The sequence below is a fragment of the Bos taurus genome, chromosome 3 (genome assembly GCF_002263795.3).
Source record: "Bos taurus isolate L1 Dominette 01449 registration number 42190680 breed Hereford chromosome 3, ARS-UCD2.0, whole genome shotgun sequence".
NCBI classification, from domain to species: domain Eukaryota; kingdom Metazoa; phylum Chordata; class Mammalia; order Artiodactyla; family Bovidae; genus Bos; species Bos taurus.
Genome location: NC_037330.1, coordinates 98,954,522 through 98,976,641, shown reverse-complemented (window position 1 = coordinate 98,976,641; position 22,120 = coordinate 98,954,522). Strand labels below are relative to the sequence as shown.

Sequence of the window (22,120 nt, the reverse complement as noted above, 5' to 3'; positions counted from 1 at the left end):
GAACTAAAACATTAACAATTTCAAATTTTAAAAATTGTTTAAAGATGATTCTAATATGGCAAGTATTAGCAGGCATGTCCAAAGCCTGACTTCGTAAAAAAAGGGAAAAAGTATTGTGTCAAAAGAAAATCTATGGATATCACACATGGTTCTTCCCTGGGAAAAAGCAACCGATTACCATATATGCTGCAAGTCAAATCTACCTTTCACAAACTGCTTTAACATTAGACTAACCCAGCAACACATCCAAAGGGGACAGGGGACTCAGGTGGCCAGGTGCCATGTATGAATACTCAGCAGCACGAACCACAGCAGGAATCAGACCAGATGTTTGGGAAGAATCCTAGAAAAGCACTGAAACCACCGTACACAACACTGGAGATACTATTTAATCCGAATCATAATCTATGCAGAACAAAGATCAGATCTTTGTTATAGTTATATGTTGGAATCCACAGAGTTGGTTAATCACCCTGAAAAAGCAATTAATTGCATTCTATCAGTTAACTCAGATCTGTTTCTGAAATTAAGAACCACAATGGATAGGAGATTTTTAAAGTTCTACTTTCAGAGGGAAAAACTAATCCTTGAAAGTAGTCTACAATTTACAAAAGGAAATACAATAGAATAAATGTGGATAACCACAGGGAGAACAAGTAAGGATAACCACGGTTCATGTCTCTTTGTTCTCATTTTCTGTAACTATTCCAAGTGAAATGTGAACTTATCTTGGGGGCTTACCCCAAACTGCTCTTCCTATCACCAAACATCTGTGAAGTAGCTGATGTGGGGAACTAGACACTTGTTCAAGTCCTAAAGGTACAGAAATGAGTATGATCCACAACCGGAAGGAATTCAGTCTAGTGGGGGTTGAGACAGGTATACAGATCTTTTTAATATACTGTGGTACATATTATGAATACTTAATTGAATTTTAAGGTTAAAACATACTCTCTACTGAGCAAAGCAGATAAATATTTCTGGTTTTCTAGATGGGTGTGTTTCTTGTTCTAATCATTATTGTAATCAGATAATTTAAAATATCAAATATTACCAAAAGGCTTAAAATTTTAAAAAGTAATCAACTGCCTGCCCATGCCACCCCTACCACTGAATTCACCTCTTTTAAAACTATTTCATGTGATATTACACTGTGGTATTTTAACCCACCTTACTCCTTTACATTCAAAATTTATCCTATACCTGATCCCTGCCACCACTTCTAATTCCCAGGCACCTTCATCTCACTTGGTCTTCAGTCTACTAACCAGTCTCCTTACTTCTAATCTTAACCCCCTCAGTTCACTTGCCACAAAACAGCTGGAATGGCCTTTAAGAAACAAAAATGATCATACCACTATGTCATTTAAAAATCCTCCCTGATGTTAATGAATGCAGAATATATTCAGAACTTCTACATCCTCCAAAGCCCTACGTAATCTGAAGGCTTCTTTCACCATCTTACTTAATATACCCACTTCACTCCCATGCCACTCTCCTAGTTACACTCCACTTGGTCACCCTGGTTTATTTTCTTCAGGCAGTGGTCTTTATATGAAATTATGTTTCCTGCTGATGCGGTTATTGTCTCCAGAACTCATGGAAATTCCATGAAGTTAGGAGCTTTGTCTGACCTACTGCTCAATTTCTAGGGCTTAGTTTTTTGGCAGCATATACCAGAAGCTCAAAGAATATTTGCTGAATTTGTTTACAAATTTGCAAATGATCTGAATTACTTCAGAATCCTTATTTTTTTAATAGAAAATTTCAGAATGAAAAATTTCAAACACAAGAGAGTTTAACAAACCACTATGTACAATCAGTTTTAAAAATTATCTACTCAGAGCCTATCTTACTTCAGCTCTACCCTTTACCATTTCATCCCCATTAGCTTACCGAGTATATCTTGAATAACAGGTTACATCTCTCAGAAATAAAGACTCTGTTATTATACACATATAATTGCAGTATGTATCTTTATAAAAATTTAAAAAATTCAGGACCCTGGCTCCATCTGGGACCTAGTGTCAGACTCTCCAGTGAGGCCTGACATACATATTTCTGATCTTCAACTGTTCTGATTCAGTCAGACTGTTTCATACATCCAATGACTGACATCTGGGAATGGTCACAGAAGGCTCAGAATTGTCTTTTACAGGGAATTCCCTGGCATTTCAGTGGTTAGAAGTCTAGTGGTTAGGACTCCATGGTTCCACTGCAGGGGGCATAGGTTAGATCCCTGGTCAGGGAAACTAAGATCCCGTATGACGAGTGGTGCAGCCAAAGAACTGTCTGTTACATAGGAATCGCATTAGGAAAGACACCATGAAATACTTTTACAAAACAAACTTGTTTCTGAGTTAGAATACCAGAGGAATATTAGAATTTAAAAAGAAAAAAAGAAGATGAATACTGAATTGAAGAGATCTTACTTGGATATACAAAGTTGCTGATTAAATTCTTCTTCCACAGCAACGTTACTCTCTTCAAAACTGGGAATATCAACAGCTTTTAGCGAAGATGCACTACCTGGCGTACTTGTGACTTCATTATTAATATCGACAGAAAAATTCATGTCCTCACTGGAAATCTTGGTGTCATCTTGCCTCAGCTGAGATTCAGGCTCTTGATGGTCACCTGCCGCATTCCAAAACAAGCTGGCACCTGGAGAACAGATGATTTAACAGATGCAGAAACAGACACTCAATTATAGAAAATAATTCTCTGACAAACTTTTGTAAGTAACATTAGCTATATTATTTTAACACAATTACCTAGAACTGTTTTCAGATTATATTTTCTCAGAAATGCCATGAAGAAATAAATGACAAGTAAAGAGAGGAAACTGAGTACAAAGGGAAAGAGGACCTCTCAGGCCCTGACTCTCTAAGAGGTGTAGCTCTCAGGACGGGTTTTACCTGTCAAGGTTCTGAATATGATTTGGAGTATATGTGTGTTTTGAAAACTGCTGTTCTGAAAAACAGGAGAAAATATATAAAATGCAAATCCCTGGGCTCTTTGATTTTGATTCTTAAACACAATATGTATGAGACTATATCAGGGTTATATCAGATATATGTAATATAAGGCAAGTAAAAACCAAATATTTCCCAAATTTTATAGATCATTTGCACAATTATTTGCATGTATTATTATTTGCTTACTGATTTTCTTTAAATCAACTCACTGTTTTACTGAGCTGCATCATTTCTGTGAAATCATAGATTTTTATGTGCTGCTACTGCTGCTAAGTCACTTAGGTCGTGTCCAACTCTGTGTGACCCCATAGATGGCAGCCCACCAGGCTCCCCCGTCCCTGGGATTCTCCAGGCAAGAACACTGGAGTGGGTTGCCATTCCCCTCTCCAATGCATGAAAGTGAAAAGTGAAAGTGAAGTCGCTCAGTCGTGTCTGACCCTCAGCAACCCCTGCAGCCTTCCAGGCTCCTCCATCAATGGGACTTTCCAGGCAAGAGTACTGGAGTGGGGTGCCATTGCCTTCTCCATTTTATGTGCTAGTTATGTTTTTTTCTAATACTTATGGGAACAAACAAATCTACACAGTACAAAATAGTAATCTGTATACTACACCAAATCATCTTTTGAATCTGAGCAATATGCATTCTACATTTTGAGAGATATTGCAATACATACATGATTTAAAGAAATAAAGTTAAAACCAAAGACTAAATTCAAGTCAAAATTGTTTCCACTTTGAGCATCAACTCGGGTGATTTTATAAACATAAATTAATAAAAGGATGATTTATTTTTGTATTCACTAAGCATTTAAAAAAATCCCTGGTCAGGGATCCAAGATCCTGCAAGCCACACAGCACAGCCCACCCAAAAATAAAAGGACAATTTCGAAAAGTTATGTGAGTGCTGCCACTCTTCCTGAATGCCCACCAGTGTACACCCTTAGGAATTAAGTATTATCATAGAGAGCCTCTTAATTCAAATGACTAATAATTCATTTTTCTGCATGTAAGTCAAAGCTCTAAATATGACTCTATGAGGTTTCAAAATATTTGAAATATACATCATGCTTGAAAACTTGTTTCAAATAACTTCAGGATATCAGTTTGATTTAGGCATCAGGTTAGGTAATGAGATACAACAGTCAATAAAAGTTTACAGTCCAGTGACAGATACAGATGATGAACAACTGGAATATAGTAAGTACAGCACTTCACAAGAGGACATAGAAGGAAACTGTACTTTTTGGTTTGTTTATCTCCTAATACTCCTTTACCACCACCCTCTACAACACACATATGCAGGAAATTGTCATCCTTGCAATTAACAAAGACGAGACTCCAACAGATATGCCCCTATTACATGCTTCTCAATCCCCTTATCCCTGAACCAGGGATTAAAATCTAATCCAAACTAGACCATTCAGGTTCTCTGCATTTTGAAGTTGAGACTGAAGGATCATAATGTGTTTGTGTACATGGGTAGAACTGCGTAACAGAAACTCTGAGGCTCTGGGTGAGCTGTATTTTAAAATGTAAAGCAGTGAAGGCTCCAGATAGAGTTGATAAAACAGCCATGTGTAATAACTGGATACTCCAGTGATTTTCTAGTTTCTACGTCTAGTTTTTCTCTGAAGTCCAGCCCAATTCTTGGCCTTGGTTTTCATGAAACATCCCCATATCCTTCCAGTAAATTCCCCCTCCTTGCTTAGTTCAAAGTTGCTTATGTTACTTGCTGCTAAAAAATCTTAATATTGAGTAATACCTGAATTTAATAAACGTACATGAGGTTCCCGCTACCCTCCCTCATTGCTGCCCTCTTCATGAAGTTTAGATAACATCTGGGTACAGATAAAGAATACAGCAATCTTTCTTCCTTGTTAATGCTCTCTCTCAAATTTGTATTCTCCAGGTTCAAACCTTCATCTGTTACTTTCACAACTCTTATGTCATCAATCCACTCCCCTCTCCTAACATTTGAGTATTACTATCTACATTTCCAAAAGTAGCTCAATCTGAACAGATATTTAGACTGAACTCATCTCCTCTCCTCTGCTTCTCTAACTTGCCTCCCTCTGTCATCCAAGCTCAAAATCATGAAGTAACTTTTATTTTCACCTTTAATAAATGTTTAATTTTGGAATAATTCTAGATTCACAGAGAAGATAAAACAGAGAGTTACTGTGTATTCCTCACCCAGTTCTCCCTGTTGTTAACATCTTACATTATCATGGTACATTTTTCAAAATCAAGAAAACAGTGTTGGTACATTACTATTAACTAAAACTCCAGACTTTGTTTGGATTTCACCAATTTTTCCACTAATATCCTTTTTCTGTTTCAGGATCCAATCCAGGATAATAACACGGCATTTAACTAAAGTAACTTGAATCTTCCCTCTTCCAACTGCCATATCCAATTAGTTTTCAAATTTTATCAACACTGTACATGACTCTTCCTCTTCAGTCTTATAACTACCACCCTATATTCTAAACATCTTGTTAGATACTAAACACACGAAAATGTTCTGAAAGATCTCATAGTCTGATTGTGAGGAAATATGTAAACACATAGATGTCATTTATATTATTGTTTTTAAAAAGGCCTTCTATTTTGCTTATAAGATGAAACAGACACAGCTTTGTGAAAGATGTAGTAATGGCTCTCTGTGACATAGTAATGGGTAGAGTACTAGACAACTCAGAACTCTGTGTTGTTTCTCTGAGCCTGTATTTTCTCTACTTAATCTGTTCTGCCATCTCTCAATTCCACCAAGATCCTACATTCCCTTCAAGGCCCAGAATCAGTAACACTGCATGGATGAAATCTTCCCTGATCCCCTAAACCACAGATGACTTCTCTCATTAGAACTGGGTCCAGCTTGGAAAAGCAGCAAAAACAAACAACACATTACGTTATGTGGTTTCCAATCTGTTTACAGGTAGAGTTTTATTTCATAAAGAGTAAAATCACACACAGAGTTAAGTTACATACTCATCACCTTGGTTTAAATTCTATGTGTACTATGTACAAATTAAGAAAAATGAAATTACCTGTGCTCACAGCAATGCTTACACTTTTTCTCATGTGCAAAGCAGGGGGAGACTGTGCTTCCATGGAAACCAACTCCATTTGTCTTGCAGCTTGCGTTGTGTCTTCAACAGTGGTTGTCTTAGGGGAACAGGGCTGCAGAGACTGTGCTTCTAACAAACGCTGAATCTGTATCAATTAAAAACACCTTTTTATGTATGTTTATGACAGTGAAGTAAACAACCAAACTGACAGAAGAGTTTAAAAATGAATTACAGAGTGCCCCAGTTATAAATAACTGACTTTTAACTGCATTTTCTCACATTTCAACTAGATTATATCATAAAACTTATTCAATGCTGAAAATCATTGTCATTAGTTATTAAGAAGCATTTAAATGGGCTACCTATTAAAAGTAAAAACATTGGTGCTTAGATTAACATTCATAAATTGACACTCATGTAGAAAAGCCTTAATGTTAATACTCTGACATTTTATTTCTATTTCACTTATGAATCAAAAGTAAGATAGAGATTCTCTAATTCTACATACCAAATGTGAACAATTTTTTTACACAAGATTCATTTTATAAAGGTCACCCAGAATTGTCCATGTTTGGTCATGCTGAAACTGGAAATATTAATAACAATCTCTAACACTGAGTGTTTCCTGTTTACAAGACATTACAATAAGAGCTTTTATGTATGATTTTTACAACAACCCTGTGAATATGTACTACTAGTAAGCACAGTTTACAGAGAAAAAACCTGAGGCAATATAAATAAAGTTACTTGCCCAGGTCACATAATTAACAAGTAGCAAAGCTGAAGTTCAAGCACTAAAAGCTTCCCTTCCTACCATAAAACTTACCCCTTTATAGGGGGTGGGAGGGATGCTCAAGAGGAAAGGAATATATAGCTATGACCGATTCATGATGTTGTATGGCAGAAACCAACACAACATTGTAAAGCAATTAGCCTCCAATTTAAAAGAAAAAAAAAAAACCAACTTATTCCTGTATACAATTCCATAGTTTTTAGTATATTCTCAAAGTCTGCATCCATCACCACCATCTAACTTTACAAAATTTTCATTAACCTTTGCAAAATCTTTGGACCAACTAGCTGTCACTCTCCATGGCTCCACAATTTAGCCTCTGGCAACCACTAATCTACTTTCTATCTCTATACGTGTGTGTGTGTGTGTGTGTGTGTGTGTGTGCTAAGTCACCTCAGTCATGTCCAACTCTTTGCAACCCTATGGACTGTAGCCTACCAGTCTCCTCTGTCCAAGGGATTCTCCAGAGAATACTGGAGTTTTCCATGCTCTCCTCCGGGGGATCTTCCCAACCAAGGGATCGAACTCACATCTCTTATGTCTCCTGCTTTGACAAGGCAGGTTCTTTACCTCTAGTGCCACCTGAGAAGCCACTGTATCTCTATAGATGTGCCTATTCTGGACATTTGATAGAAATGAAACCAAACAACACGTGGCCTTATATCTTGCTTTTTTCATTTAGCATAACATTTTCAAAGTTCATCTGTACCTATCAGTACCTATAAGTACTTCATTCCTTTTGATGACTGAAATACTCCATTGTATATATAATGTCACATTTGTGTTCATCTATTCATCAGTTGATGGACCCTGGATTGTTCTCACCCTTGGCTATTGTAAACAATGTTGCTACAAACACGTGTGTAAAAGCTTTTGTGTGATCATATTTTTTCATTTCTCTTGCATATACACCTAGGAGTGGAAAAGCCTCCTTTTTTAAACACTGTAATCTTGTTTCCCTATAAGTTACACTTTATATTCAACTCATCTCATTAATTTTAGCAGATTAATTTCCTTCTCCAGGGGATCTTCCCAACCCAAGGATCGAACCTGGGTCTCCTGCATTGCAGGCAGATGTTTTACCATCTGAGCCACTAGGGAAGCCCATAAGTTACACTGCTGAATTCAACTCACCTCATTAATTTTACCAGATTAACTTTATTAATATAGGAAAATAAGTATTATCAATAAATTATTGACATCAGTAGAAATACAACCTGCATTAATAATACAAAAAGGAATATGTACTTATAGTGGTTCAGAGCATGGACTTTAGTGTCATGAGGACATAACTTAACTCCTACTCTGTTACCTTTTGGAAAAGCTATTTAGCCACTGTGAGATTCAATATTACCTAAAACTAAGGTAGTTGTAAGGACTAAGAGACAAATAAGATAATTGTAATTTGCTGACTGTTTACTAAAGCTTCATCCTACACTATGCACTTTAGATAGATAGACAGATGTATGTGTGTGTGTGTGTGTGTGTGTGTGTGTGTGTGTATACACATATAAATTCATTTAACTATCAGAGCTACATATATTAGTAACACCGATCATTATTCCCAATTTCAGAGAAGGCAATGGCACCCCACTCCAATACTCTTGCCTGGAAAATCCCATGGATGGAGGAGTCTGGTAGGCTACAATCCATGGGGTCGCGAAGAGTTGGACACGACTGAGCGACTCCACTTTCCCTTTTCACTTTCATGCACTGGAGAAGGAAATGGCAACCCACTCCAGTGTTCTTGCCTGGAGAATCCCAGGGATGGCAGAGCCTGGTGGGCTGCCATCTATGGGATAGCACAGAGTCAGACACGACTGACACGACTTAGCAGCAACAGCAGCATTCCCAATTTACGGCTGAGAAAAGTGAGGTTTAGAGAAATTGCATATGAAATACTTGATAAGACATTTACTACAAAGTTATAGAGATTAAACTAAATGGTAGTAGTGCTGGAATAGATAGGCAGATCAATGGAGAGTGCGGTATAGAAATAGATACAAACACAGGATACTGTCATTATAAAATAAAAAATACATGTTTAAATCATTAACAAAAAGATACATTATTCAGTAAATATATGGAGTCAGTCATCTAAGGATAAAAAGAAAAAAATATTTTATCTGGTATAACAAAATAAAATAAAGCAACAAATAAAACCCTGATTGTTGTTGTTCAGTCGCTAAGTCGTGTCTGACTCTTTTGCAACTCCATGGACTGTAGCCTGACAGGCTCCTTCCATCCATGGGGTTTCCCAGGCAAGAGTAATGGAGTAGGTTGCCATTTCCTTATTCAAATCCGCATTTCCCTAATGTGTAAAACATCAGGGACTAGAATCCAGTTTCCAGGGTCTCTTCTAATTCTGACATTCTGCAATTCCACTTCATAAACTATAGTTACTGAAGAGTTGCCAGTTACTTTTTAAAAATTCAAGAATTTAACAGAAGAAAGCTAGCAAACCTGTGCTTGAAGTAGTCGCAGCTGTCTGTCTTGCTCTGTGATGAACCTATACGCATCTGGAGACAGTCCCATCATCCCATCATCTGACCCAGTCTTGGGTGTGTGCATACATACTGCACAAGGCCATGGGCTACAGAAGTCCACGTGTGGAGGCAGTCTTGCCGCAGGTGATGGTTCTACATTGCTGTCGGAAGAACAACCCCTCATGTTTCCCTGAGGTCTCAAGGCTATAGGACTACTTGAAGAAAAGAATGCATTATGGTACTGAGCTGGACATCCACTTGGATGAAATAATGAATGTTTGTGCAGGGTTTCAGACTTGAGGTCTTGAACAGATCCTACTGTATTCATTCCCTGCCAAGAATTTATTGGACTATACTGAATATGGCCATGATGCTGGCAACAACTGCAAACATTCGTGGAATAGTAAGAGGGTGGCTGGGGAGTAGGTATTTGAAATTCCATCGGTCTTCCTGAATTATGGAGTGAAAAAACAAAATTGTGTGGGTGGGACTGTGGGGCAAGAGAAGACTGCTTGGAATTAAACGTGGAGGATCTTACAGGATACTCTTCTTTGTGTACATTTGCAGCAGAAACTGTTTGAAGCTTTTCAGATGTATCTGAAGACAGTCCATTAAAAGAGGGCTTACTACTGTTCCTGATATGAGAGTTCCCTTTCTTACAGGTAGACAGCTGTCTTACTTTGCAGTGTCTCAAAGGAGCAGTGTCTTGGTTTAATGGATTTGGTAGCCCTCTGAAGGAAGGCTCTCCAGCTTCTGCTTCTGGTCTGTGTTTCTCATCACAAAGCTGGGGTTGTGACTGCTCAAGGTGCTCAGCATGGTTAATCAACAAAGGAGGATTTTCATTATTCACCATTTCCAATGGGTTAGGCACAGGGGTTGGTTCTATGGAGTTTTCATCCAACACAAGTGAAAGTTCAGGAACTGATGGCTGGATCTTAGAAACCTATAAGTGGGAAAGAAATGAAAGAAGAAAAAGTGCCTTTCAGGAGAATGATATATGCTTCATTTTCCTTTAAGCTAGTATTTTCCAAATTGTATCCAGTTATTAATTAAAAAGTATTGATTATTTAGACAATTGACAAATATTTGCTGGGCATCTTCTATGTGCTAGTACCAGGAACACAACTGTGAACAAAATAAATAAGGTCCTTGCCCTCACAAACTTGTTTACCAATGAAACTCTTTTCACTGGAACACCGATTGACGTTGCTTAGGTTACAGAACTCGACATGGGAAACAGACTTTTTTTACCCTCTCTGCAAAAACAAAAAATCATCAGGCCAGATGCTTCAATACATCTAGCAAAGAATAGTGTTTTTTCATCTTAATAAGAAAGGGTCTTCCAGTAAGTATTTAAAAATATCATACTAAGTGAAATTATTCACTGCTATTCTTTTTATTGATATCTAGTAAAAGAGCTGGAGGAGAGCCAAATAGAGTAAGTAAAGTACTCGCTGTGGTGAATTTGGTTATAATATTAATTTAAGAAAACTTTCCCATTCCTTTTTCTTGTAATAAGTAATTAGTCCAATTAAAACAGAAAAATTCTAAAATAACCCACTAGTTTGCCTCAATAAAAAAAATAATGATGGGTTGCTAGCAATCTCCAAAAGCAAGTAGAATGTTTTCTCAAAATATGGTGATAAGAACAATGTCAAGTGCCGGTGATAGTATAGAATGTTGATTCTACATGGGTTAAAAGCACCAGATTCTGAAACTAAACCTCTTAAACTACTAGTCTACCAAATCCTAAACTTCCTGAATTCCAGCTTTACTACTTCCTAGTTATATAATCCTAGGGAGCTAACTTAACCTCTTTTCCTTGGTTTTCTCTGGAAATACTATACTTACTTATTACAATATGTGTACATATTAATATTATTACATATAATAATTAAATGTACCTGTGAGGAATATATGATATTTATCTTTATATATTATTGAGTGCTTTAACATGAAGAGACTTTTAGGTTTCTAATTACAAAGGTGAGTTCTAAGACCAGTGATACCTTCTGACTCACTGGATGAGGACTAGGAATTGGTCTTGGAGAAACATCTTCATCTTCAACACCAGAGTCATGATCATTCGTTGGCATTTTCCCTGGAGGTAACTTCTGGGAAGAGCTAAAGAACAGATGGGAGAAAAAGTAAGTCTTCAGTAATCAGTATTCATTTGTTCTTTCTATTTTTTAAAAAAATCTGGAACACTTCATGAATTTGCATGTCACAATTGTGCAGAGGCCATGCTAATCTTCTCTGTATCATTCCAATTTTAGTATATGTGCTGCTGAAGTGAGCACTCTTCTTTCATTTTGAAGCTGAATAAGGCATCCGGTCCCATCACTTCATGGGAAATAGATGGGGAAACAGTGGAAACAGTGTCAGACTTTATTTTTCTGGGCTCCAAAATCACTGCAGATGGTGACTGCAGCCATAAAATTAAAAGACACTTACTCCTTGGAAGGAAAGTTATGACCAACCTAGATAGCATATTCAAAAGCAGAGACATCACTTTGCCAACTAAAGTCCCTCTAGTCAAGGCTATAGTTTTTCCAGTGGTCATGTATGGATGTGAGAGTTGGACTGTGAAGAAAGCTGAACACCGAAGAATTGATGCTTTTGAACTGTGGTGTTGGAGAAGACTCTTGAGAGTCCCTTGGACTGCAAGGAGATCCAACCACTCCATTCTGAAGGAGATCAGCCCTGGGATTTCTTTGGAAGGAATGATGCTAAAGCTGAAACTCCAGTACTTTGGCCACCTCATGCGAAGAGTTGACTCATTGGAAAAGACTCTGATGCTGGGAGGGATTGGGGGCAGGAGGAGAAGGGGACGACAGAGGATGAGATGGCTGGATGGCATCACTGACTCGATGGACATGAATCTGAGTGAACTCCAGGAGTTGGTAATGGACAGGGAGGCCTGGCGTGCTACAATTCATGGGGTCGCAAAGAGTCGGACACGACTGAGCGACTGATCTGATCTGATCTGATCCGAAGGTACTTTATCACTTAATTTAGTATCTGACAACCACAAATTATTTTATTTTTCAAGCCAGGGTCAGATGATCAGGAAAGTTGAGCCAGTCAGACTCATGCTTAATAATGTATCCCCTTCTCCTGACCATGGCAAGTTTAACCCACTTATTCTTTTTTTTAACTTATTTTTTTTATTAAAGTGTAGTTGAATTACAATGTTGTGTTAATTACTGCTGTACAGCAGTGACTCAGTTATACATACATATATACATAGACATACATACACATTCTTTTCCATATTCTTTTTCACTATAGTTTAATCACAGGATATTGAATATATTTCCCAGTGCTATACAGTAGGACTGTGTTGTTTACCCATTCTGTATATACCTGTTTGCTCCTGCTAATCCCAAACTCCCAATTCAGCCCTCTCCAACCCACCTGCGCCTTGGCGAGCACCAGTCTATTCTCTATGTCCCTGATTCTGTTTCTGTTTCACAGACAGATTCATCTATTTCATATTTTAGATTCCACATATATCATACGGTATGTGCCTTTCTCTTTTTGATTTACTTCACTTAGTATGATCATCTCTAGTTGCATCCATAACCCAGTTATTCTTAAGCAAATTACTGAGCATTTTCTGATTAACCACTTTAAGGAGCATAGAAATACATAAGATACAGAATTTACCATAAAAAAAAATCTATCATCTGATGAAAGAGATGTATACTCACTATATTAAACATATTACATTAAACACTCACTGTGTTATAAAGAAAAATCAAGTAAGGAATTACCTTTTCCTATGTACTTATATCTGTGATGGTAATCTACTCTGAGACTAACTGAAGTACCTCCTCCATTTAGTCAGTTGTAGTTACTGCGTCACAAGTATCATGCCTCAATAGAACACAGAAAAAGTTTTGAGTGTTGGTACTGAATTTCAAATGCTGAAATTAGAGTTTAAGACTACGATTTGAAAGACTATATACATCAAGCTTTTGTGCATCTTAAACTAAATAAAATCTCAATAGGATGAGGTAGGGAAGATGACAGAAAAGCTAGAAGGAAGCTAAGAGAGCTTAGACATTAATGGAATTTTGAAGAAAGGGTCCTGTCTCTGTAGTAGGCTGAACAACAGAAACCCTTAGGCAGATGTGGAAGATCTGACAGCGAACAGACCTTTGTCCCAAACCCTGGCAGTCTGGAGAGGCAAACACAGAGTTCTTTCTGTGCCAAGGGGCTGCAGTGAAACAATCCCACAAAGCTCTCCTGCCATACCCGAGAAGGACATGGAGAATACAGAATGATATTCCATATGCCTCCGCACAGCATGGACAAGACACAGAGAACCAGTGACCTGAACAGGTTAAAGAGGCTGCGGCAGGAACCTGCACAAACCAACTGCCAAAGACCAGATGCAAAAGAAAACATCTCAGCAGGTGGCCGAGTGGTGTGGGTGGATGAGAATCACGTCACCCCACACCACCAGTAGTGGCACAGGGTTGGTGAAAATGTTAGTCACTCAGTCATGTCCGACTCTGTGACCACACAGAAGGTAGTCTGCCTATAGGGGAGCCTGGTGGGCTACAGTCCATGGAATTCTCTAGGCAAGAATATTGGAGTGGGTTGCCATTCCCTTCTCCAGGGGATCTTCCCAACCCAGGGATTGAACCCAGGTCTTCTGCACTGGCAGGCGGATTCTTTATCATCTGAGCCACCAGAGAAGCATAGGGCATAGCATTGAAAGTCAAAGTGAAGTCGCTCAGTCCTGTCTGACTCTTTGCGACCCCATGGACTGTAGCCCACCAGGCTCCTCCCTCCATGGGATTCTCCAGGCAAGAGTACTGGAGTGGGTTGCCATTTCCTTCTCCAGGGAATCTTCCCAACCCAGGGATCGAACCCAGGTCTCCCGCATTCCAGGCAGACGCTTTAACCTCTGAGCCACGAGGGAAGCCAGGGCATAGCATTAGTCCCCTCTAAATTACATGAAACCTCAGAGGAAACAGGATAAACAGACCTTGAATTGATTGAAATTTGGCTTCCATAACTGCGCATAATGAAGAGGGGCTCAAAATGGAAATTAAGTACATTACTTTTTTAATTTTGGCCATGCCATATGGCTTGTGGATCTTAGTTCCCTGATCAGGGATCAAACCCAGGCCTCAGCGGTGAAAGTGCTGAGTCCTAACCACTGGAACACCAGGGAATTCCCCCAATTACTTTTAAAAAGAAAACAAGTGGGCACAGTTTCGGTCCCTGGTTGGGGAACTAAGATCCCATATCCTGTGTGGTGCAGCCAAAAATAAAAAAAGATTCACTGTGAGCTTTTTTTAGCACTCAAACAAAAAATAAAAAAACTTAATGTATAATTTCAACAAAAGTTATCTAGGGATAAACATTTCACTAACATTCAAATCTAAAAATGACTGATCCTTATCAAAGCTTTGGTCAGAGCTGAAAACAGACATTGTTTTTCAACAATGTTAAAGAAATTACCAAGCGTCCCCTTAACTTGTCTTTTTCTTTCACAAATATTCAATAAAATCTTGAAAAAAGCCTTAAACCTTCAGTCAATGGTGGTGTTCCTGCAAGTCTATAAGAATATAGTTTTCTGGTGACCTAGCCTGTTTCAAGGATAACTTAAATGCCCAAAGATAGAGTTTACTTCAGACATCTTTCTAATCCCCAGAATCTGTGAATATGTTAGTGAACAAGGGAAAAGGGAGTTTACAGATGTCCTTAAGGTAAGAATCTTGAGATGTGGAAATTATCCTAGACGATCAGATAAGCTCAATGTAAACACAATTGAGTCCTTATAAGATGGAGTCAAGATAAGAGTCAGGGAAGGAGATGTGAGGAAAGAAACAGAAGTCAGAGAGAGATGTGAAGATGCTATGCTTCTAGCTTTGAAGGTGCAGTAAGGGACCACCAGACAACAAGGAATGCAGGCGGCCTCTAGAAGCTGGAAGAAGGAACATGGATTTACCACTAAAACTTCCAAAGAGAATGCAGCCCTACCATCACTTTTTTTTTTTTTACTAAGCAGGCCCAACCCTGCTTAGCTTCCAAGATCAGATGAGATCGGGCGCCTTCAGGCTGATATGGCCAGAGCCCCCACCATCACTTTTAATTTTAGCAGCAAAGGCCCATTGTGGACTCCTGACTCCTAGAACTAGAAGGTAATAAATCCGTATTGTTTGTCGTCACTAGGTGTGTGGTAATCTGTTAGAATAGCAACAGACTCCAATAACCAATCTCTCTATGCACTAGTTAGTTCTATTTCTTTGGAGAACCCTAATACAAAGGGAATATTTAGTTTATCACAAAAGTAGATATTGGACCCAAAAAGTCACAAGCCATTATTTAATATTCTCCTAGTACATTTGCTTTAAAAGTTTTCTGTTTTAGGTAGAAGAGTTATTTTTATAGTAGGAGTTATTTTTATAGTAGTTTATCTGATAGCCCTAGGTTTAATACTACAAGGAAGGGAAGACAGAAGGCAAACTAAACAAAAACAGGATGTTTCTTCTTAAGTAAGATAATTTCTTGACAAATACTTTTGTTCCCCTATGTAATAAATCAAGTCAAATGAGAACCACATTAGAGTTGTCACTTCATTAAAATTATCATCCAACTTACAAATATGAAGGAATGCATTTATAGTAAGGACACCTGTGGTATAAGATTTACCAACAGTTCCCTCAGAAATAACTGGGGACTTACTTTAATTATTAAAAACTAATGAAAGTAATAAAAAAAGTATGATAATAAAAATATCTTTTACCTCTTAATTGAAAGATTCTTAGAAACTTTTTTAAAAAACTCTCTTTCTGCATTCTGGTCTTCAGCGCTCAGTTCAAAACAGACTGGATTTTTGTCAGAAGGTTCAACATTCTGAAATAAAGTAGGTCATACTTTGAGATGTGACTTAAATAAACACCAGAGAACACTATATAGATGAAAAGTAGCTCTGAAACACTGGGTGGAAAGGGGAATTATGATTTCTGTAACTGTAATCTTTCTTTAAAAAAATATTTTTTAATTGAGATATAATTGACATACCATTATAATACTTTGAGGTATACAACATGATTTGATATTTGAATATATTGTTAAACATCCACCACAATTAAGTCTAGTTAACATTCACCACCATACAGATGATAAATTTTTTCTTATGATAAGAATTTTCAAAATATAATATAGTATTGTTAACTATATTCACCATGCTGTATATTACATCTCCATGACTCACTACTTTAAAACTGCAAGTCTGTGTCTTTGGACCACCTTTGGCCATTCTGGCCGCCCTCAAACCTTCCCTAACCCTTGTCACTCTCTTGCAAATCACCAATTTGTTCTCTGTCCGTGAGTTCAATAAAATGTTTTAATTTTTTTTAAATATTCCACATACAAGTGACATACGGTGTTTGTCTATGTTTTACTAATTTCACTTAGCATAATGCCCTCAAAGTCCATCTATGTTGTCACAAATGGCAAGATTTCCTTTCTTTTTTATGGTTGAATAGTTTTCCATTATATAAACGTGATATAATATAAATCATATTTTCTTTATCCATCCATCCATGGACACTTAGGTTATTTGAAGCCTTGGCTATTGTAAATACTGTTGCAATTAACATGGTGGTGTGGGTATCTTTTTGAGTTAGTGTTTTTGTTTCCTTTGGATAAACACCCAGAAGTGGAATTACTGAATCATATGGTAATTCTATTTTTATTCAACCTTTTAAAAAACTATCTGCTTACTATATAAATGAAAGTGAAAACTTAATTTTGCTATATAACTTACAACTTAATAACCAGGATTCAGTTAAATAGTAACTTTAAACTGAGGATACAATCTGAAGAATAAAATGAGTGAATGATATATGTCTCTAAAATGGAAATAAGTAATTATACCTCAAAGATGATTATGCTTATAATTAAAATACAAAAACTTGATTCATGAATCAATACAACCTATAAATGAAATTAAAGGCACAAAATAAGATCTGAGTAGAAACACACTGTTATTTAGGGATTGTCAATATTTTTGTAAAAAGATACATAATTTTTTTTTAGAATTATTTTTTATTGGCCTTAGAATGTTTTTCTTAAAAGAATATATTTCATTTAAAAAAACATTATATTTTTATTTATTCATTTATTTGGCTATACTGTGTCTTAGCTGTGGCATGTGGGATCTAGTTCCCTGACCAGGAAGGAGCACAGAGTCTTAGCCAATGGACCACGAGGCAATTCCCAGCCTTAGAATGCTTTTACATAATGATACTTATGGTTTCAAAGACCTACTTTTTCTGGGACTGTCACCTAAATGTATTTTTATGTATGTTATTGGATACAGCAACAATCCACTCTGAATCCAAGGATTACATATTATAGATGCTGATTTTTAACTATGAGAAATCATTTTTTATACCCATAATTAAAAAAGTAACTTTCAGGACAAAGGAAACACTAAGATCACAAATTAACTCTCAACATCATAAAATGAAACAATACATAAATTCTTGATATAGCCTTAAAAGGTTTTAGAAAAACAGGGAAAAGTTACTCTGTGGATAACATTTGATCCTGTATTAGAATTTGGTTCTGGAGGTATGTCCTAAAATTTACAAAATGAAATTAACCATAAATGAATAAAATTAATATTAAGTAAGACTGATCAAAAATAAAGAAAGCCTAACACTTTGAGTTACTATTTTAAAGGGTAGAGACCACTGGGTTTAAAAGGCCAATATACAGTAACATATAACTAAGTAGTCATTAGTGTGCTAGGTGGTCCAATCACACTTACTTTGAAAAGGCGTAATGTTTCCTTGCTGGTTAGTAGCTGGAATCGAAGGTCAGGTAACCTGCCATCACAAGGGAGGCATTCATAAAATTCAGGGTCCTTATGTGTCACAGAATAGAGAACTATGATGAAATTTCCAGATTCTGAAAAAACCCTGGACAAAAAAAAAATGCCATTTACTTAAAATTTATTGAAAATAACAAAAGCACATCAAAGAATTCTATTTGAGTCTCTCAACTTAGTTAACAGACTAAACAGTCCAATTTTTGGAAAAAAACTGAAGAGCACACCTATGCTTACTTTTCTCTGACCAGGTATTGAATCCACACCCCCTGCAATTAATTTTTACTGGAGTATAGTTGATTTACAATGTTGTGTTAGTTTCTGCTGTACAGCAAATTGCATCAGTTACACAACATACAACCCCTCATTTTCAGATTTCCTCCCATTTAGGCCACCACAAGCATTAAGTAGAGTTCCATGTGCTCTGCAGTAGATTCTCATTAGTTATCTATTTTATACATAGTAGTATATATATGTCAATCCCAATCTCCCAATCCATCCTACCCACCACTCCCCTTGATATCCAGAGGTTTGTTCTCCACATCTGTCTATTTCTGCTTTGCAAATAAATTAATCTGTATCATTTTCCTAAATTCCACATATAAGTAATATTATTTGATATCTGCTTTTCTCTTTCTGACTTACTTCACTCAGTATGACAATCTCTAGGTCTATCCACATCTCTGCAAATGGCCCAATTCTGTTCCTTTTAATGGCTGAGTAATATTCCATTATATTATATATATGTACCATGTCTTCTTTATCCATTCCTCTATTGATGGACATTTAGGTTGCTTCCATGTCCTGGCTATTGTAAATAGGGCTACACTGAACATTGGGGTGCATAAATCTTTGGGAATTACAATTTTTTTCCAGGTATATGCCCAGGAGTGGGATTGCTGGGTAATATGGTAGTTCTAATTTTAATTTTTTAAGGAACCTCCATACTGTTCTCCACAGTGGCTGTACCAATTTATAATACATCCGCACCAACAGCGTGGAGTTCCCTTTGCTCCACATCTTCTCCATCATCTATTGTTTGTAGGTTTTTTGATGATGACCATTCTGACCTGTGTGAGGTAATACCTCATTGTAGCTTTGATTTGCATTTCTTTAATAAGTGATGCTGAGCATCTTTTCAAGTGTTTGTTGGTCTGTATGTTTTCTTTGGAGAAATGTCTATATAGGTCTTCTGCCCATTTTTCCACTGGGTTACTTGGTCAATCCTAAAGGAAATCAGTCCTGAATATTCATTGGAAGGACTGATACTGAAGCTCCAATACTTTGGCCACCTGACGAGAACTGACTCATTGGAAAAAACCCCTCATTTTGGGAAAGATTGAAGGCAGGAGAAGGGGACGACAGAGGATGAGATGGTTGGATGGCATCACCGACTCCATGGATGTGAGTCTGGGCAAGCTCCAGGAGTTGGTGATGGACAGGGAAACCTGGCGTGCTGCAGTCCACAGGGTTGCAAAGAGTCAGACACAACTAGAGACTAACTGATACTGACTGCTTGGTTCCGATATTGAGCTGCATGAACTGTTTATATATTTTGGGGATTAATCCCTTGTCAGTCACTTCATTTGCAAATATTTTCTTCCATTCTAGGGGTTGTCTTTTTGTTTGGTCTATGGTTTCCTTTGCTGTGCAAGAGCTTTTGAGTTTAATTTGGTCCCACCTATTTATTTTTGTTTTTATTTTCATAACTCTAAGAGGTGGGTCAGAAAAGATCTTGCTACAATATATGTCAGTGAGTGGTCTGCCTATATTTTCTTCTAAGTTTTACAGTGTCCGCCCTTACATTTAGGTCTTTATTTTGAGTTTATTTTTGTGTATGCTGTTAGTTGTTGTTGTTTACTCAATCAGTCAGGTCTGATTCTTTGCGACTCCATGGACTGTGGCTAGCCAGGCTCCTCTGTTCATGGGATTTCCCAGGCAAGAATATTGGAGTAGGTTGCCATTTCCTTCTCCAGGTATGGTGTTAGGGAGCATTCTAATTTCAGTCTTTTACATGTAGCTGTTCAGTTGTCCCAGCACCACTTATTAAAGAAGGTTGTCCTTTCTCCACTGTATACTCTTCTCTTTGTCATAGATTAGATGACTATAGGTGTATGGGTTCATCTCTGGGCTTTCTATCCTATTCCACTGGCTGATATTTCCGTTTCTGTGCCAGTACCATATTTTTTCACACTGTCTTGATTAATGTAGCTTTGTAGCACAGTCTGAAGACAAGGGACCTGATTCCCCCAGATCAGTTTTTCTTTTTCAAGATTGCTTTGGCTATTTGGGGTCTTCTGTGTTTCCATAAAATTTGTATAATTTTTTGGCTCTATAATTTTTTGGTTCTAATTCTGTGAAAAATGCCACTGGTAATCTGAGAGGGATTACACTGAATCTGTAGATTGCTTTGGGTAGTACAGCCATTTTACCAATACTGATTTTTCCTGTCTAAGAACATAGCACATCTCTCTGTTTGCATCATATTCAATTTCTTTCACCAGTATCTTATAATTTTCTGAGTACAGGTCAGGTTAGACAGGTTTATTCCTAGGTATTTTGTTCTTTTTGCTGCAATGGTAAATGGAACTGTTTCCTTAATTGCATTTGCTAGTTCTTATTTGACAATCTTGGATTTCTTTCCATGTCACTATATTCTATACTATTCTATACTATACAGTATATTCTATACTATACCTTTGATATTCTGATTCTTTGCTAGTTACTATCCAGTAATATAACATATAGATGTGCTATTACTGATTCATGTAGACTTCTAAAAGTGGATATTTAAATTATTTATAGTATTTCACTATTGTAAACAATGATAAAATGAATATTCATTTTGTTCACTACATGACTCAACAAATATTTGTAAAGTAATCAAGAGTCCTTAAAACACACACCAAAACCCAGCATTTAAAAATACTTTTAGTAATTCTCTACTCTGTAAAATGTTGAATGAAAATGATTTGGGATATATTATACTATTAACAAAATAAGGCAGTGGGGATTCAGGAGGCAGAATGCCCATTCTGTTCAATTCCTCGCTTGAGAGTCAGATAAGACCACTGATCAGAATGCTGTTAAGTATCAACCTAAGCTATGTCAAGCAATACTGATGCCTCTTTGGTTAAAGGGTGGCATTACAGTCCAGGTATCAAAGAAATTGCCTAATGCTTCAGACTAACAGAGAGAGCTTCAAAACTAACTTTACCGAGCATTTACTATCAATAAGTAATTAAAGCAAGACCAGTCACTGATAATAAAACTTAATTGTACTAATATGCCAAAATGAAAATTTACTTTCCATTTTATTGCAAGGAAAACTAATTTTATTTTACAATTAAAATAAAATGTAAAAAGTAGAATTGTAAAAGCTTCTAAGGAGATTTTTAATAAAAATCCTTTCTAACCAAAGCAGAAAAAGGAAGGATAAATCTGACTTTAAAAAAACATCTATTTGGGAAAAAATATTAACCAAAGTCAAATAAAATGACATTCTGGGGGAAATAAACTTGTGCCTATGTATCTATAGAGAGCTCAGTCATATCTAACTCTTTGTGACTCCCACAGACTGGACTGTTGCCCACCAGGCTCCTCTGTCCATGGGATTTCCCAGGCAAGAATACTTGAGTGGGTTCTATTTCCTTCTCCAGAGGATATTCCCAACCCAGGGATTGAACCTGTGTCTCCTGCACTGGAGGCAGCTTCTTTACCACTAAGTCACCTGAGAATCCCACCAATACATATATACATATGCACTTTTTTGTAACACATTTATATGCATATATAAAATCTTTGTAGCGTATAACACATATATTTTAATAAATACATAGATCTCTGTGTGTGCATGTGTGGTTAGTTGCTTCACTAGTGTCTGACTCTTTGCAACCCTAGGGACTCTAGCCCGCCAGGCTCTTCTGTCCATG

The 22,120-nt window shown here is 37.1% G+C and overlaps 1 protein-coding gene and 1 non-coding gene across 6 annotated transcripts in view; both read right to left on the bottom strand.

Annotated features, from left to right (window-relative positions):
- Nucleotides 1–22,120, bottom strand: part of STIL (STIL centriolar assembly protein) — a 53,710-nt gene that overhangs the window by 13,735 nt on the left and 17,855 nt on the right. For all 5 annotated transcript variants that reach the window (XM_024987201.2, XM_024987195.2, XM_059883263.1 and 2 more), the window contains 6 exons: nucleotides 18,129–18,279; nucleotides 16,095–16,204; nucleotides 11,338–11,452; nucleotides 9,306–10,271; nucleotides 6,029–6,194; nucleotides 2,433–2,664 (listed from right to left, as the gene is read on the bottom strand). In XM_024987201.2, the coding sequence (XP_024842969.1) occupies nucleotides 2,433–2,664; nucleotides 6,029–6,194; nucleotides 9,306–10,271; nucleotides 11,338–11,452; nucleotides 16,095–16,204; nucleotides 18,129–18,279 (1,740 nt within the window). The remainder of the gene's footprint in view (nucleotides 1–2,432; nucleotides 2,665–6,028; nucleotides 6,195–9,305; nucleotides 10,272–11,337; nucleotides 11,453–16,094; nucleotides 16,205–18,128; nucleotides 18,280–22,120) is intronic.
- Nucleotides 11,522–11,628, bottom strand: LOC112446067 (U6 spliceosomal RNA). The gene has a single exon (XR_003034145.1). It is a non-coding gene; the product is annotated as a U6 spliceosomal RNA (small nuclear RNA).